The sequence below is a fragment of the Musa acuminata genome, chromosome BXJ2-5 (genome assembly GCF_036884655.1).
Source record: "Musa acuminata AAA Group cultivar baxijiao chromosome BXJ2-5, Cavendish_Baxijiao_AAA, whole genome shotgun sequence".
NCBI lineage: Eukaryota > Viridiplantae > Streptophyta > Magnoliopsida > Zingiberales > Musaceae > Musa > Musa acuminata.
The window spans coordinates 44,699,376-44,715,372 of record NC_088342.1 but is presented as its reverse complement, the minus strand read 5'-3'; the positions used below and the strand labels follow the sequence as shown (position 1 = coordinate 44,715,372).

The following is a 15,997-nucleotide window of genomic DNA, read 5'->3' as shown; positions in this document are numbered from 1 at the left end:
GGAAGGGTTTCCCCACAGTTAAGTCGCGTTCCATTCCCCATTCACCTTTCATTAGAACACAACCATTTTATGGTGTGTAGTACATACAGATCATATCCTGTTCACAGAGATAGAAATGAACGTGGAAGCGTGTTTTGCGTGGCTACTTGAGGTTGACCACCTTTTGCAAATTAAGAGGAAGAACAACAAATGAGAGAGAGAAGAAAAAGACTAATTGTCCCCATGACACAGCTGTCTCCATGCGTATGCTTATCTGCTGCAACTGTGTACAACAAGTGCAGCTAAAATTAGCTTTATGGATTCTAATACTTGGTTTAAATTATTACGTCTGCCATTGTTTCTTATATATATATATATATATATGATAATTTTTTTAAAAAAATTTCATTTAGCATCCAAAATTTTAAAAATTCCTACAAATTATTTTTTTTTCTAAATGATAATATTACTCCTACTTGTCACCCTCACCAAAGTGATAAGGCAAAAGGGTGACCCGCACGATCTCATCCTCGCCCAAGGGCCATGAGAAAGGACGCTAGATGTAACCCTCTTCGCTTACGCCTTCATCATTGGTCATCTATGCAATGAGTGAGGACGACAAGGGTGAAATACATAGTGACAAATTCGACTAGAGGGCAAATCTACCAAGAGCCACTAAGGTTTGTAAAGGCAAGAACAAATCCAATGAAGATCAACAAGATTTGTTGAGACAAGGGTAAGCCCAACTAGACAAACGAGAGTAGAGGTAGAGCAACAATATTTGTCACTTATACCATGAGCAAGAATGACAAGAACAAGATGCATTTAGGTAGATTTGACAAGGAACAATAGGATCCACCAAGACAAGAGTAGTGGTATAAGATGAAGGCAATGACAAACCCACAAAGGCAAAGGTAAAATTATCTCTTTATATAAAGGCTACTCTACAAAAAATTTTAGAAGTTGAGACGCTTCGCAAAAATTTCTTTTATATATATATATATATACTTGCAGATACCTTAATTTCCACAAATATTAAGAAATCTGTTTGTCAATAGAAAACGACATAAGAAAGAAAGGCAATCAAAGTGCAAAACTTTGCAGAGTCAATACAGGTGGAGAAACTATTTCCATGATGACTAAGATCATCATCACCCAAATCACAATACAGTAACTTTAATTTGATGCTAAAATCGGTTCTGCTGGACTGTAATGTATCTTTTAAGACCGTAGAAGCTACTTTGCTAAATACAACATTCTATCCTGCATGGAATTTATCAAACAGCGAGAATACAATGAGAACTTGCAATAAACCCTCTCGTAGCCAATTTTTCTGTCTCATTAACTAATGCAAGTGATTCTGGATTTTTGTTCCTTTCTTTTGTACTTCACTCTGACAGCTCTGAACCAAGAACATACGATGACATCAAATTGTCTCAGCAGTAATTAGCCCTTGTCTTGCAAACTCAGAACCATGACATAATTCCAACCAAGCCAAGATATGTTATCACTGGGGAGCAACCATGACAAAAGGTGCAACAGCATGGCACTACAGGAGAACTAGTCGGGAAAATCATCACAGTGATACTTGAAGTTCTTAAGTATTCAATTTTAATTTACAGCTTCACAAAAGCAAGGGAACAAGGAAGCATGATGTGATGTACGCACCTTCAAAGAAGCTATTGTTCGCTTCCCAACCCAAGAATACACTGGGCAAGATGCGTCAGGTATGGTTCTGCTTGTGAACTGCTGCTTAGGATGGGAACTAAACTCTGGAGCTCATCATTGAACTCCTTTTCGAATTTCCTGCATGAAAGGAAGCAAACCCTAATTACAGATGCAATAGAAGATGACGTCCAAAATAAGAATTTTCTGAAGTGTACTGTGCTTCATACATGATGGAATCACATATTATGGTATTCTCAGCTGCAAGTTTTAATTGCCGATTCTTATTCTTAGATCTCCATGGTTTAGATCTTCCCAGTCCAAAGGAACCAGTTCCATCATTTGTGCTAGCTACTTCCGGCACATACATTGATGGCACTAACAGCTGGATAGAAGCAGCATACTGAAGGCAAACTGATTTTAACTTCTCAATTTTCTGCACATTGGAAAAAATTTGATGTTAATGTTACTAATGAGTACTCATTAACTTCTAAACAACTAACAGTTCATCTATTTAGTATTTCCATTAGCTATGTTGGGACGTCTGCTTATTGTATCGTATGAGTACATAAAAGGCCTGAGATGCATGCTAAATATGGGCCAGCTTCCAGTAGAGACGGGCATCACAAAAATGAGCCCTCCATCAGCATATAATTGTCATTTGTTTGCCTGACCCTAAAAAGGAATTAAATAAATAATAACTCTGAGTTGAATATGGGACAACTCAAAATCAAGCCCTTCTATCAACTCAAATGCCCACTGAGAGAAATACTAGAACTTCAGTATAGATCCAAAAGAAAATGGTACAAAAGTCAAGCTTAAATAGAAATGGGTAGGCTGCACTTTCTTTCTATCCTGATAAGCTCTTCAATGGTGTAGCTGAACTAGTAAAATTCTGTTTCATGAGAAGCAAAGTGGCAAACCACCAAAATTGTATGTTATTCCCTTGGTCTGAAACTTGAAACTGTAGGTATATAGGTTAGGAACCAGTCCTGCCAGTTCCTAGGTCTATTTTATTCGGACTGGACCAAAAAAATTGAAAAGGCTTGATGGTAGAATAGTTAATGCAGCTGCTAATTGATAGGGTTACAAAAAGATCAGAGTTCAGACACATTAAACAAATGCTATGCATAATTCATATTAATCCAAAAAAGAATGTAGAAGCACAAGGACATTATCAGTGACCAACAATTTTAGCATCATAAACAGAAAAAACCTGCAATATAAAAATAAAATTTTGATGAAGCCCAACAATAAAATCATTGTGTCATTCTTCCCAACCTTGATTGATTATACATACATACATACATACATACATACATACATACATATATATATATATATATATATATATATATACATATATATATATATATATATGTACACATAATTCCAAAGAATAGAGATAGACCAACCTTAAAAACCTGAGGTAAAAGAAGCAAGCATTCTTTCAGACATTTCTGGAGGAAGAAGTCATGGAATTGGATTACCTGCAAGCATCACCTAATTGTGAAATAATAATGTACTAAATAGCATATTAAAGTTTCACAACTTCCATGTATTTTATTTGAGTAAAAATGTTCAAAACCTCATCTACACTCTTCACAGTTTGAAGCCTGTCATGCATCAAATGCCAATTTGGTTCAAGGACCTGAAAGAGTATACATCATTAGGGAATGAATTCCAACAAAGCCAGACTGTACATCAGAGGAAGATGGATTTTACCTCGAAAGTTAAATAATGCAAAAGGCTATTGATAAATTTAATCATGCTTCGACAAAGAATAGAAGATCTGAGGATGGCCGTTCCAAGAATGTTGATGGCACGAAACCCCTGAATGATAATTACTGGTTTATCCAATGAAGTGGATAAGAATGATTCAGACAAATCATCAAGAAGAAAGAGAAGCAATCATACTTGATGTACTTGCCAGGCCATGCAAAGTTGACGGTTTACGTGTTTGCAGTGGAACAGGAGACGGAAAATCAACTGGTATTTTGTTAGAGCTTTTCTTGGAATAATTAGTGATAATGGCCATTGAACCTGAAATAACCAACATGATAAATTTTGTCTCCAAGAGGAGCTGCTAAATAAAAGAACTCAACTGAGAAAAAGTGAACAGAACCTTGTAACTAAGGCAGAATGTCTCCAAGCCAGTGATACTGAACAGCTCAGACTGAGGATCAGAATCAGGAAGTATATTACCTTCTGAAGGTTCAGTGGAATCCAAATCTTTAAGTGTGCTTAGTCTTTTGAGCAATGAAACTCTTTCCTGGTTGGTGAAAAAATTTGGAACTCATAAATAATAATGCTCCCCAAAATCAGCAAATGCATGCCATAATATAAGCTTCATAAATTACCACACAACATGTCAACTCCTCGTGACATGGATCTGAAGCAGCAGCTGTTGAACGCAAAGCAAGATCAAGAAGTGACTGTTAATCACGTGACAGAGAAACCGTATTAGAAATCTGATAGTGATTTTCACTGGTACATAAAAAGTACAGGTTCCAAATCACTAATAAATAACACGAAAGAACACCTGCAGCTTCTCAACAGAAATTTCCTCAGGTCTTTTAGCAAGCTCATCTCGAGAAATATCCATAAAATGAACCAAATAATCACCCTATGAGATCGTGAGGAATGTTAGTAAATTTACAAAAACAGTAATTACCTCAAGAAAGAATGCACAACATGGAAACAAATAACAAGAGCACGAAGCATATAACACACTATTATATAAAACCAGCAATTTTTCTGCCATGTGGTGAATTCCTCCTGAAATGCCCTCATATATATGTTCAAAATTCCTAAAATTTATCTAAAATGAGTAAACTCTAATAAGAATCCACTGTAATTTCCTGTTTCACAATAGTAGCTTCTGAAGAAACTCTCTTGTATTAATATCCCTTCAAAAAAAGCCCTTCTCGTTCCTCCTCTATGCCATAGACTGCTCATTGTTCTTAGAGAATATCCAAAAATAAGTCCCCAGTTACCATCCAACTCATCAATCAAACACAATGCCAAATAAAAGTCTGGATATAAAACTCCTATAAAACAACAAAATTGAACACATACAATTTACAGTTTCCAATTGGCTTAGTTTAGTCATATTTTAAGAACTGTCAATGCATGTTTTTCTTGTAAATGTTTTGCAACAGAAATGGACAACACTAAATCTAATTGAAGTTGCTCATCATGTACTTTCTAAGTAAACAAGCACTAAATTTAAATGACCTCTCCATACAGACGCATGACTTAAGTCTCCAAAATAACATTCAAAGTCAACCAGAACTAGGTTTGTTTATTCTAAAATAATATGCATCATGTTAACCATAATACTTGTAGATGAAATGTCAACCTGGACTCTCAAAGATAGTCCAAACCTTCATGCAATTTTAATTAGCCTTTAGTAAATAAGTTCAGAGAAAAGCTATCAATATAGAACAACATAGTATTCTCAAGAGACTCTATATCTACAGAACAATGTTAAAATACAACAAAGTTTAATTTAGAAGTATATATAGAGTATAAATTCAGTACCAAGAGACACCAGTTTGTGTACAGTACAATGAATACTTATTCGATATGTGAATTCAACATCAAGTGCATATGCACTTACATTGTAGATGTTCATATTAAAATGATAACAGATGTATCTTAGGTTTAACGGACATTCTACACCATGACTTCTTTGTCAACGATATTAAAGATATTATAAAATAACAACAGTATACTTGCAGCATGACTGATCAGATATCAGAGAAGAAAAATCCATTCAGTGTTAAATTTGTGGAGACTGGAGATCATGAACATACTCAATGAAGAATATCCACCAAAATAATAACAGATGAACTTAGGTTTAATGGTTGTTCTACACCATGACTTCTTTTTCAAGGATATTGAAGATTTTATAGAATAACAACAGTATACTTGGACTGATCAGATGTCAGAGAAGAAAAATCCATTCAGCATTAAATTGCAGAGATCATGAACAAACTCAAATAAGAATATCCACCAAACAAATTATCTCATAGAAAGCTTGTAGCAGAAACTGGCTCAAATATAAACATGACATGTGAAGAGGAAAATTAGTTTACACTGAGTTATTCAAAACTAGGTAAACACTTAAACTGATGTTGCTAGGTACATGGGCCATCAAATATGCCCTACCAGCAATTGAAGTAAATACTATTATGAGTTACCTGGTCAAGAAGAAAGTAGCGCTTCATAGACCGCAGTTTTCCGATGAGGCCATACTGCAGAAAATAACGGTTATTGATAATTGAACACACACTAACAACAGATAATCCAAAAGAAGTCACAGAAACCATGATTTAACAATTTTACCTTATGTTTGATAAGATTCAAGAGCTCACCACTTGCAAAATCGTAAGCAGATTTGATGCATTCAAGATAATGATGGTTTGACTCAATGCTTGTCAACTTTGAATTTTCTGATAAAGGTACCTAATCATGAGAAATTCTTTGCTTTCTTAAAACTCACTTGAAAGGAAATATGCTCTGGAGAATCATCCTTTAACTCTCTCTCCATTTGGAAAAGTGAAATCCTAATCTCTTTCCAGAAGAGCTTCATCATAAGAATTTACCTGAACATTATGCCCACATTCCCTCATGACATTCAAGTATTTTCCTGTTGTCAAGATTATCCCTGCAACACTGACAAGGAAACTGGGAATACCATCTTTGAGGCTATAACGCTGTACCCAATACTTGGTATCATAATCCTGAGTAAGACTTTCCTAAAGAAATACAAACAAAGATCCTTTAGAGAAGAACACTAAAAGAAAGGTTGCATCAGTGTGCTTATATAAAGTACCTTCTGCAATGATTTGTTTTCAGCAATAAAAAATTCACCATAAGGGTCATCAATAACACCCTCATATACCCACCTACAGTTATACAATAATAAGCAAAAAGATAGGAGAGAATTTTTCAGCACAATGTGCCAATCGTTGTAGTTATAAAAGAATAATTTGACAAAAAAATTGCAGCAAAGAAAAAGAATCCACTACAAATCAAGAATCATAATGTTCATAAATGAAAATTTGAGAGAAAACACCTCTCTAATATTGCCAGGTATGCAGAACTTGCACGTTGTGTCATCTTCTCAAGCAATGATCGAACTGCATTATCACCTGCCATTGCTTTGGCCTGAAAAATATACAAAAAGAAAAAATAAAAAGAGTGACAATTACAGGATAAAACATGTTCAAAACTGGAGCATATGCACAGAACCCAATAGTAAAGGGCACCACATAGTCTTCTAAGAAGGAGCACAAAAGTTTAAATGTACACGATTATAGTATAATAAAAAATCCACCTATATAACTATTATAGAAATAAAAAAAAAAGAACTGGTAAAAGTGATGTTATAAATGACTTTAGCCACTCAAGTATTGGAGACTGTGATGTCAAAGTGTTGAGGAACATCAAAGAATGACAACACAGAGAGGCAAACATAAACACAGTAAAATTTGGAAACCAAGGTAGTATATAAGATGTTTTACCTGACTCTGCAAAAGGTTAAGCGTAGTAGCACCTGAGAAATTGTTGGAAGAAGCCTTCTCAACCACAATTGACAAAGCATGCAAGGATCCCATCATAGGCTGCAGAATACAGTTATTAAGGTTTAAAACAATCTATTGATAAGCAGCCAAAATTAAGTTTAAGATGTTGGCGACTAAAAAAGAGAAGGAAAGATCAAAACCTGGCAAAAGAACCATAATCCTTGAACTGAGAGCCTTCCAAGGAGAAACTGATGTTCCAGTTGTGCAACCATTGCCTGGTAATCCTGGTATAATTTGAAGAAAAAAAAAAGATAGATGTCGGAAATCTGAATAAGCAATCACCAAGTTCCACAACATAATATCTTTGCCATGGGAGCTGGCAATAGTTCTGATTAGGATCCAGAAAAGTGTCAAATGATACTATCATAATAAAAACCTATAGAGCATATATGACACATTATTGTAAGAACTAGAATATAGTCTAGGTCCGTTTCCATGTCAAATACCAACTACAACTATCCAACAGCAGGTCTATTGCTAAAAATTTTGTTACTACTGCAACTGCCTTGGTATCTGGTGATGTTCTATTTTTCTGTGGATTAAGTAAACAAGAAAAAATAATGGCTGCTAGGGCACCTGAGTGATGAGATACCATCAATTTCGCCACAGTCCTAATACAACAACAACAACAAAAAATAAGGTCCCAACTATTTGGAATTGACTACATAATTTTTTACCGCCAATAAGCTTTAATTTTACTAAAAGTATTTAACTCTTTATTTATAATTTCTAATAAGATTTTCCTAAGTCTTTCTCTACCTCTCTCTCATGCTACTAAGAGTAATTGTTTCATCTCTTCTAAGTATAATATCTATAGTTCTTAACACATATATGCACCATCTTAAACGATGAAGAACAAATCCAACAACATAACTGTGACCCATATATACACCACCACAAACCCCAGACCTACTAATAGATTAAAAACGAACCCAACAACATAACTGTGAACCATGTATACAATCAGAATTTGCTTTCATATCCTCTCCTTTTATCTCCGCATTTGAATGCCCCAGCAAAAAGACCTTGAAAGAAATGTTGGTTTGTAAACTTTTTTCTTTTTTTTTTTGTCTTACAAAGCTAAAAGGCAGAAGTATATCCAATTAGTGCACATGATGGAGAATCAATAATGGATGGATGGACTGATGGATGAATAGGTCGACCGAGTTAAGGAACTTCAGCAGTGCCTTTAAGTACAGATTCATTGTTCCAAGATAATTCACTGACTATGTGAAAATAGACAGAAGAAATAACTAATTCACAGTATCCAACAAAATGAGCCTGCACATGAGTAACAAGTTTGATAGCATGTGAGAGTGTGAGAGTGAAGTTTTTCTATACCAGAAGTAGTGCTCTTAATGCAGCAGCAAATGCATGGTTAACCAAACCACTTTTGAAATGTGACTTGGACTCCACAAAGTGATTGATCAACACATAGTTCTGACACAGAGGGAAAATCCTCTCTGTCAATTCCTGCACTAAGAGAAGTTAATCAGCCCCATGAAAGCTGATCGAACTGCTTATACATAGAAAAATTTAGTGACTGACCTGCAGTGCGAGGTCCATGGACGGATCTATATGAAAGATAACATGGCCTGCCTTACCCCTCACTCTTTTAATTGAAATGTAGCGCCCCTCGATGCCCACTAGAGCGGACAGAAGGTCATCAATGACCAAAAGCTCCTACACATCCAAAACAACAACACGGTTCGTCATTCCTCCCACAGTAAATGTTAACCACCTCAACATGTTCAACTTTACCTGAACCGAAACTGGGTATGATCCAATGACATTATCTGAACCACGACTGCAAAGAGATGTATCAAAGTTTTCAATGTATCTAAAAAAACTCCATAATGCAGTCGATTACGTCCAAAAAGGAAATTTAAAGAGACTTATTTCACTACTAAAGTTAGCGGCCAGTAAGCCGATCGAACACGGAGGCGGACCGCCGTACCTGAAGGACTCCATAGAGAAGAGTCTCGATCCCGCGGCCTGCGCTGGGGCTTTGATTTCCTGAAATGTTTGCAGAAATAAGGGAAAGAAGCAGGGATCTGGCGGCAGAGGCCGACTGAGAAAGAGGGAAATGTTAGAGAGCACGGAACCTGATGGAACCGGCCGGTGAGGAAGGGGCGGTCCAGGTTCCATCGAGGGGTACCGGGGGTCGGGTCCATGGCGGTGGGACGAAGCTCCTCAGATCGAAACCCTAAACCTCAACCCCGATCGTGGCGAGCGAGAGAGATCCAAAGAAAAGGGCGGGTTTCCTCTCGAGCTTATTTTTCCCATCAAAAGAAAATTAAAAAAGAAGCGATAAACTTCCATATATATCCCTCAAATGGAGCAATATTTATTTTTTTGCCCTTCTAAATTGAAATTTAAACTAACATTAATGCCTTTTAAAAAATATTCAAAAAAATATTTTTATTTATTTATTTTATTTTGTCTATCTATAATGATAATTATGATTAGTAGTTAACATGAACTTTAAAGAGGTTTGATTTATATTATTCAAAGACATATATTACTAATCACAAAGGTCCACAGTCATCTACTGCTTAACCTCCCACTTCACAGATTGGGATTCACGATGGGTCCCGCTGTAATCGAACAATGTAAACATGCCACCTGGCCGGGACCCTTGAGCGTTGTCGCCTCTCTTACATCGGGAAGTTTTCCCCGGATCTTGAGTCCCGCCATTTTATACAACCATGGCGGTAATATCGGAGCAGAGCAGCCGTGGCTCAGTGGCAAAGAAGCGAACCGCCCCGCTCTCTGGGTGGAGTGTACTGCACTCCCCCTCCATCGTTGCCGCGGGCTGCTGCTCTCACTAGGCCTCCTTGTTCCTCTCTTTCTTGCCTTGTCTTCCCCTCCGTTCTCCTTCAAATGCGACGCTTTTAGCGAACACAGCATGGCCGAATGCGACCGATCCGCCGCCGCCAGATTCCGCCCCTGGCCGTCCTTCTCTGCCGCCACGCTCCGCCGCAAGTTCCTCGACGCCGTGGCCTGCGGCGCCTCCGGCCACCGCCGCGGCCGGAAAGAAGACCTCTGCTCGCTTGCTTCCCGCCCAACTACGAGGCGGCTGGAGGAGCTGATGAGGGCCGAGGAGCCGGAAAGTTGCTCCGACCGGGGGGCGGTGGCGGAAACGAGGCGAAAGATCGGAGCTTTCGAGGAGCTCCAGCGCGCGGCGGGGTTGCTTCAGCTTGGTGACGGCGACGGGGAGCTGGACCGGCGGAAAGAAGCGGCGGCCGAGGTCAGGAGGCTCGCTAAGGACGACCCGGGGGCGAGGAAGACGTTCGCCACGCTTGGGGCGATCCCTCCTTTGGTCGCCATGCTCGATTCGAAGGATTCCGAGCTCCATCTCGCCGCGCTCTACGCGCTCCTCAACCTTGGGATCGGCAACGACTTGTAAACCCTCTCTCTGTCTCCTCTCTCTCATCCAAAGCTGGCTTTCATTTCGTTCTGCCTCTTAGGTTCTCTGTTGCTGTTGTGGTGGTGGTGGATTCGGTTACAGGAACAAAGCGGCTGCAGTGAAGGCCGGCGCCGTCCACAAGATGCTGAATCTGATCGAATCGGGGAGTTCCCCATCGGTTTCGGAAGCCATCGTGGCCAATTTCCTCAGCCTCAGCGCTTTGGATTCCAACAAGCCCGTCGTCGGAGCCTCGGGCGCGATCCCCTTCCTGATGTCCGCCTTCAAAAGTGGTAACTCCACGGCGAGGCAGGACGCTTTGCGCGCACTCTTCAACCTGTCCATCGCTTCCTCCAACGCACCCCGCCTCGTCGACGCCGGCCTCGTCCCCGCGCTTTTCGCGTCGATCGGCGACATGGAGGTGAGCGAGCGGGCGCTCACGGCGCTCTCCAACCTCGTCGCAACCGGCGAGGGGCGGCGGGCGGTGAGCCGGTGCACCGACGCCGTCCCGACCCTCGTCGACGTCCTTGGGTGGTGCGACGCCGCCGGATGCCAGGAGAAGGCGGCGCACGTGCTGATGGTAATGGCGCACAAGGGTGGGCCATGCGACCGGGCAGCCATGGTCGAGGCCGGCGCCGTGTCGGCGCTCCTCGAGCTCACACTCCTGGGCTCTCCCCTCGCCCAGAAGCGAGCTTCCCGCGTCTTGGAGGTCCTGACAGTGGACAAGGGGAAAAAGGTCACCTCAGCAGCCGCTTCCGGCGCTGTGGCGGTGTCGGCGCCTCTCTCCGTGGCCACGGCGGCGGAAGGGAAGGGGGACGACAGGATGAGCGAGGAAAGGAGAGCGGTGAGGGAATTGGTCCAGCAGAGTCTCCATAGCAACATGAGGAGGATCACCCGGCGGGCGAATCTGCCGCAAGACTTTGGGCTGTCGGAAAGGTTCACGGCGCTAACCACCACCTCGGCGACCAAAAGCTTGCCTTTCTAGGAGAAGAAGAAAGCCCTGTACATGAGGATCACAAAGGCGATGATGAAGGCTTTTTCCTCTGCTTCTCTCTCGTCTTCTCTCCTCTGTTCGGCTAAAAACTACATCTTTCCTCTGTTCGCATAAAAACTACATCTTTTTACTTCCTTTCGTCTTTTCCTCTGCTTCTCTCTTGTCTTCTGTCCTCTGTTCGGATAAAAACTACATCTATTTACTTCCTTTCGTCTTTGCTGCAGGTTTTGGTTAGATTATGCTGCACGGTAAACAAGAAAAAAATTCGAGTTTGGGATCATTGACTCCATCTGTCTCAGAAAGAACCAGTTCTTGGCCTCTCTGATCTGTTTCCTCTACTGCATGGGTTACACGTAGGTACGACTGAGTTTGACCTTGTCATCACTGCTCCCAAGACCCTCTTCCCATATGCTGTAGACCTTTACACAAACAAACACGGAAGAGAGTCAGAGGGCTCTCCAACAAGAAGCATGAAGCAAACAAACAGCTCTACTTAGCTGAAATTTTAGCTGCTTGTGAAGAATCTTTGGCAGGATAGATTGTTTGTTCACTGCTGAGGAAGATTTTGGCATTTTCCAGTATTTATGACTGTTTTTGTCATGTAGCTAAAGAGTCAAAGTCGGTGTGTTGGAGTGCCTTTTTACCTTCACGGTTCTCAGCATGGCCTCATTAAGAACAGTAGATTTCTGCTTGACGAAAGGTGTGGGAATCTCTGGCATAAATGTGTGCCTTGGTTGGTGTAATGTATGCATGGGAAATGATAAAAGATAAAGCACATCCCTATTATTTATGGTGGTGCTGTACTCCCTTTAGGTCAATGGGGAGCATTCTCTGTTGTTCTGATGCTCTCAGCAAATGGGAATTAAGACCTGAAAAACATGTTAGGAATTAAAATTTGAAGCTTTCAGCAAATGATGTCAGTTTGTAGCAACTTGGCACCATCTCTGATGAAGTTCTCTAAATTCATTCATTTGCTGTTAGAGCACAGAGAAGGGCAAATAATAGTTAGGAGCTTAGAACAAGACTCAGGTGTCTTCCACTGGTTGCTGTTCTGTAGAAGTGATCCATGCAAGGATGGAACCAAGTAATTTGACTATACTGTACTTAATTCACTTACCTCTATAATTTTAAATCACATCTCACAAATTTTTAGAACTGAAATATTATTCTATAACGACGAAATCTAGTCCTATAAATTAACATCTGTTAATGTATCAAATTCATTTTAGGTTGAGGATTGGAATTCTCATCTTAAAACATTTTCTAGTGGTGATAAACCTCATCTATGATGTGTGGACTTGGGATTAAACTTCATTTTCATTACTCTTTAGAAAGAAAAATATAAAAATGATGGAGAAAATGATACTAGATTAATCATAAACAAAATCCAGTAGCAAATGGGGGAAGTTGGAAGGACAATCATGCCAAGCCAGCTCAGGATTGGATTTCTTGGTTTGGGGGGAATAATGGACAGGGTGTAGGAGTGATGGAGAAAGGGATAGGTTTCTAAAAGGTGCCTCAGGTATAAACCTCACAGACACCCATCATTTTCACACATTAAGAACAGTATGTGAGGATGTTGGTCCTCTTAATCAATATGTTTGAGACATTTGATCTACCAAATACCTACCACATACATGAAATGCTAACTCTTTGGTCTTTACTTGAGTCACCAATAGATCAGAGTTCTTCAGCAGCCTACATGCATATGTTTACAGAATTACAATCACAGAAGATGATGACTTTTGTGGTAATCTTTTCTTGCCATTTGGATTGTTGCTATAATCTTACATAATTTGAATGAGAAACTCATTCATCAATATATGAAAAAGTTTAAAGCTTTTCTAATTAGACATGCAGGTGGGGAAGCTGAGTTTGCATAGAACAAGAAACTTAGATGAATCCTCTAATCTTAAGCTCAGTGCCATATGACTAGCACATGACATCTAAGTCATCCTCGTCGTCGACGAACATAAAAAAAAGATTCAAATCAGAAAAATATAAGCTTCCTTCTCATTTATTATGACAAGGAATGTAATCATAAATCTTTTCTTATTCATTCTCTGTTCTCATCTAACAAGAAGGATAATTACAAGTTTTCTTCTCATCCTTTATGATAAAAAAGTAATCATAAGCTTCCTTGTTATCTATTATGATGAGACTAATGCATAAACTCCCTTCTCATTCTTAAATATATAAAAATATATCTTAAGTCTAATGCATGGGAATCATTTTGAACTACTCGAACCCACATTTGGAGACCTCATATTACTAGCTTGATTGACCCCTATAGACGTAGGTCTTCATGTAGGTGGCACATCGAGAGCACGATATTTTTACCTCGGGAGTATGGTATTTTTACCGTGGAGACATCTCAGATATTCCTGCGCACAAGGACTTGGACCACATTAGGCTGACTAAAACATTAATAACATTTTTTCCTAACATTTTAGCGCTAGAAGGAGGGCCTGATGTCATAAAAATGTTCGTTTACCATTCCTCTCAATGAATGCTCCAACAATGAGGTTGCACCTTCAACCCACAACACTTTTACTCATGGGGCAACTATTATCCTTCTCATATGTGGACGCGTCCACCTTGGCATAGACGCTGATTGGGCACTAGCGTCTGTTCAATGACTAAGGCCCCTCACCCCTAAGGATGAACTCGACCACCTACCCGTTCTTGTCGAGGTGTTCCTGAACCTCGTCCATTACCTTGCAACATGCTCACGAGCATGTTGCAAGGTATTACCCTGCTCTTACCTCAACTAGCTCAACAAGTGACGCATCATCACTAGCAGTGACACCCATTAGAATCCCCTCGACCAATGTGATGCCAAAATCTCAGGATCGCTCGATGTTCGTCAGACTGCCAGTTGAAGGAGCCCCCTATTCCCTAATGGTGGAGTTCAATGCACTGTCACACCACCACTCTGCTCCACCTAAATTCAAGACTCAATAAGTGAATTCAATAGATGACGAATATGAGATGTGATGGGAATTTTAGCAATCTAAGGGGAGAATCCGATCGGTCTCACCTCGGGTCGATCCCCATTCACTCATAACATTTAAGAGAAATCAATCCTGATGAACTTTCACCTTCCATCGCTAGAGGCCTTTAATGGCAATGTCGATATGATAGAGCACATTATCACCTTTGGCACCTAGATGTCACTATACGATACATCGGATGTCCTGATATATTGTGCCTTCTTGACAACATTAAGGGGCTCAACATGAGAATAGTACACTCGCTTGAAGCCCCTCTTAGTTGACTCCTTCACTCAGCTCATGAAGGAGTTTGATCTCTACTTCTTTGAGAATGTCAACCTGAGGCCATTGGCAACAATGCTTCTTAGACTTAGGAAAGGGAAGGAAGAAACACTCTGCAACTTTATTGCTCGATTCGCTAATAAGATTCGATACATGCAAGAAGCTCATCCATCACTTACAATATAGGCTTTCATGATGGGGTTCAAGCCATCTCACTTTTTTGGTCATTAGTAGAGAGGCCACCGGTGATGATGCCTGACGTGCTCTAGAGGACTAACTAATATATTATCATGGAGACAATAGTCTCGAGTAAGCACGAGGAGAGATGCAAAAGGTCGAGACATGAATGACTACTATTAGTCTTGACCCCGAGGTCACCCAATGAAGAACATGAGGCGAAGAAGAAATAATCAACCTAAGCTGTCACACCCAAGATTCGAGTCGACTCCCTTAAACATAATTAGAACTGAAATCTTTTTACAGATACAGGAAAAAGGGCTCTTGAAAGACCCTTAACTGATGAATACACCATTAGACAAGAGAAACAAATCTAAGTACTACCATCTCCATTATTATTATGGCAATAATACGAAGGACTATCATGATTTAAAGGAGAAAATCGAAGAACTCATTCCTTGGGAGGTTCATCTTGAGGCACCGAAAACCTTTGCCCTGACCTTAAGGGCCAGTGGAGAGATAGAGAGGCAAATCAATATTATCATCAGTAGACCTATCTTAGGAGGAGATAACTCCTTAGGTCATAAACCCTATGCCCAAGCTACCATCGAAAAGTGCCCGAGGTTTGAGGAGGACTTAGAAATATTCTTCAAAAAAGAAGAGACATAGTACCTCGATCTAAACCATGGCAATGCCTTGGTGGTCTCCGTGAGGATGATTAATTCCCAAATGAAGAGGGTTATAATTGTTACATCCTATATGTCATGTTTGGGGATAAATCCTGATCCAAAACAATGATAACCAAATTCATGGTGATGAAATTTCTAATAAGGACCGACGTCAAAAAGTTGAGAAGTAACACGAGAGAGTCACGCTAGTGCTAAATGATGGCGATCTCCTTATCAAAGAA

At 40.0% G+C, this 15,997-nt stretch overlaps 2 protein-coding genes across 5 annotated transcripts; one reads left to right on the top strand and one right to left on the bottom strand.

The window, feature by feature from the left end:
• Nucleotides 1–1,130: 1,130 nt before the first annotated feature.
• Nucleotides 1,131–9,517, bottom strand: LOC135612962 (gamma-tubulin complex component 2-like). Of its 3 annotated transcripts, none has more exons than XM_065109821.1 (22): nt 9,341–9,517; nt 9,193–9,251; nt 8,997–9,042; nt 8,784–8,918; nt 8,577–8,708; nt 7,376–7,459; nt 7,176–7,274; nt 6,728–6,819; nt 6,485–6,557; nt 6,255–6,407; nt 5,995–6,114; nt 5,850–5,903; nt 4,187–4,270; nt 4,005–4,079; nt 3,770–3,916; nt 3,562–3,687; nt 3,370–3,477; nt 3,233–3,295; nt 3,060–3,134; nt 1,875–2,080; nt 1,648–1,785; nt 1,394–1,528 (listed from the first exon to the last, which is right to left on the bottom strand). In XM_065109821.1, the coding sequence occupies exons 1-21, from the start codon at nt 9,407–9,409 to the stop codon at nt 1,659–1,661; spliced, it is 2,127 nt and encodes a 708-aa protein (XP_064965893.1). In that variant the 5' UTR covers nt 9,410–9,517; the 3' UTR covers nt 1,394–1,528; nt 1,648–1,658. The 3 variants fall into 3 exon arrangements, with proteins under 3 accessions (XP_064965892.1, XP_064965893.1, XP_064965894.1); XM_065109822.1 differs by having other exon boundaries at nt 1,405–1,539; XM_065109820.1 differs by having other exon boundaries at nt 1,131–1,785; nt 9,341–9,516.
• Nucleotides 9,518–9,790: 273 nt separating this feature from the next.
• On the top strand, nt 9,791–12,421 carry LOC103985351 (U-box domain-containing protein 4-like). 2 transcript variants are annotated; one of them, XM_018825981.2, is made up of 3 exons: nt 10,013–10,640; nt 10,747–11,674; nt 11,860–12,421. In XM_018825981.2, exons 1-2 carry the CDS (start codon nt 10,144–10,146, stop codon nt 11,624–11,626), a joined length of 1,377 nt encoding a protein of 458 aa, XP_018681526.2. In that variant the 5' UTR covers nt 10,013–10,143; the 3' UTR covers nt 11,627–11,674; nt 11,860–12,421. The 2 variants fall into 2 exon arrangements, with proteins under 2 accessions (XP_009401290.3, XP_018681526.2); XM_009403015.3 differs by having other exon boundaries at nt 9,791–10,640; nt 10,747–12,421.
• The last annotated feature ends 3,576 nt before the right edge of the window (nt 12,422–15,997 follow it).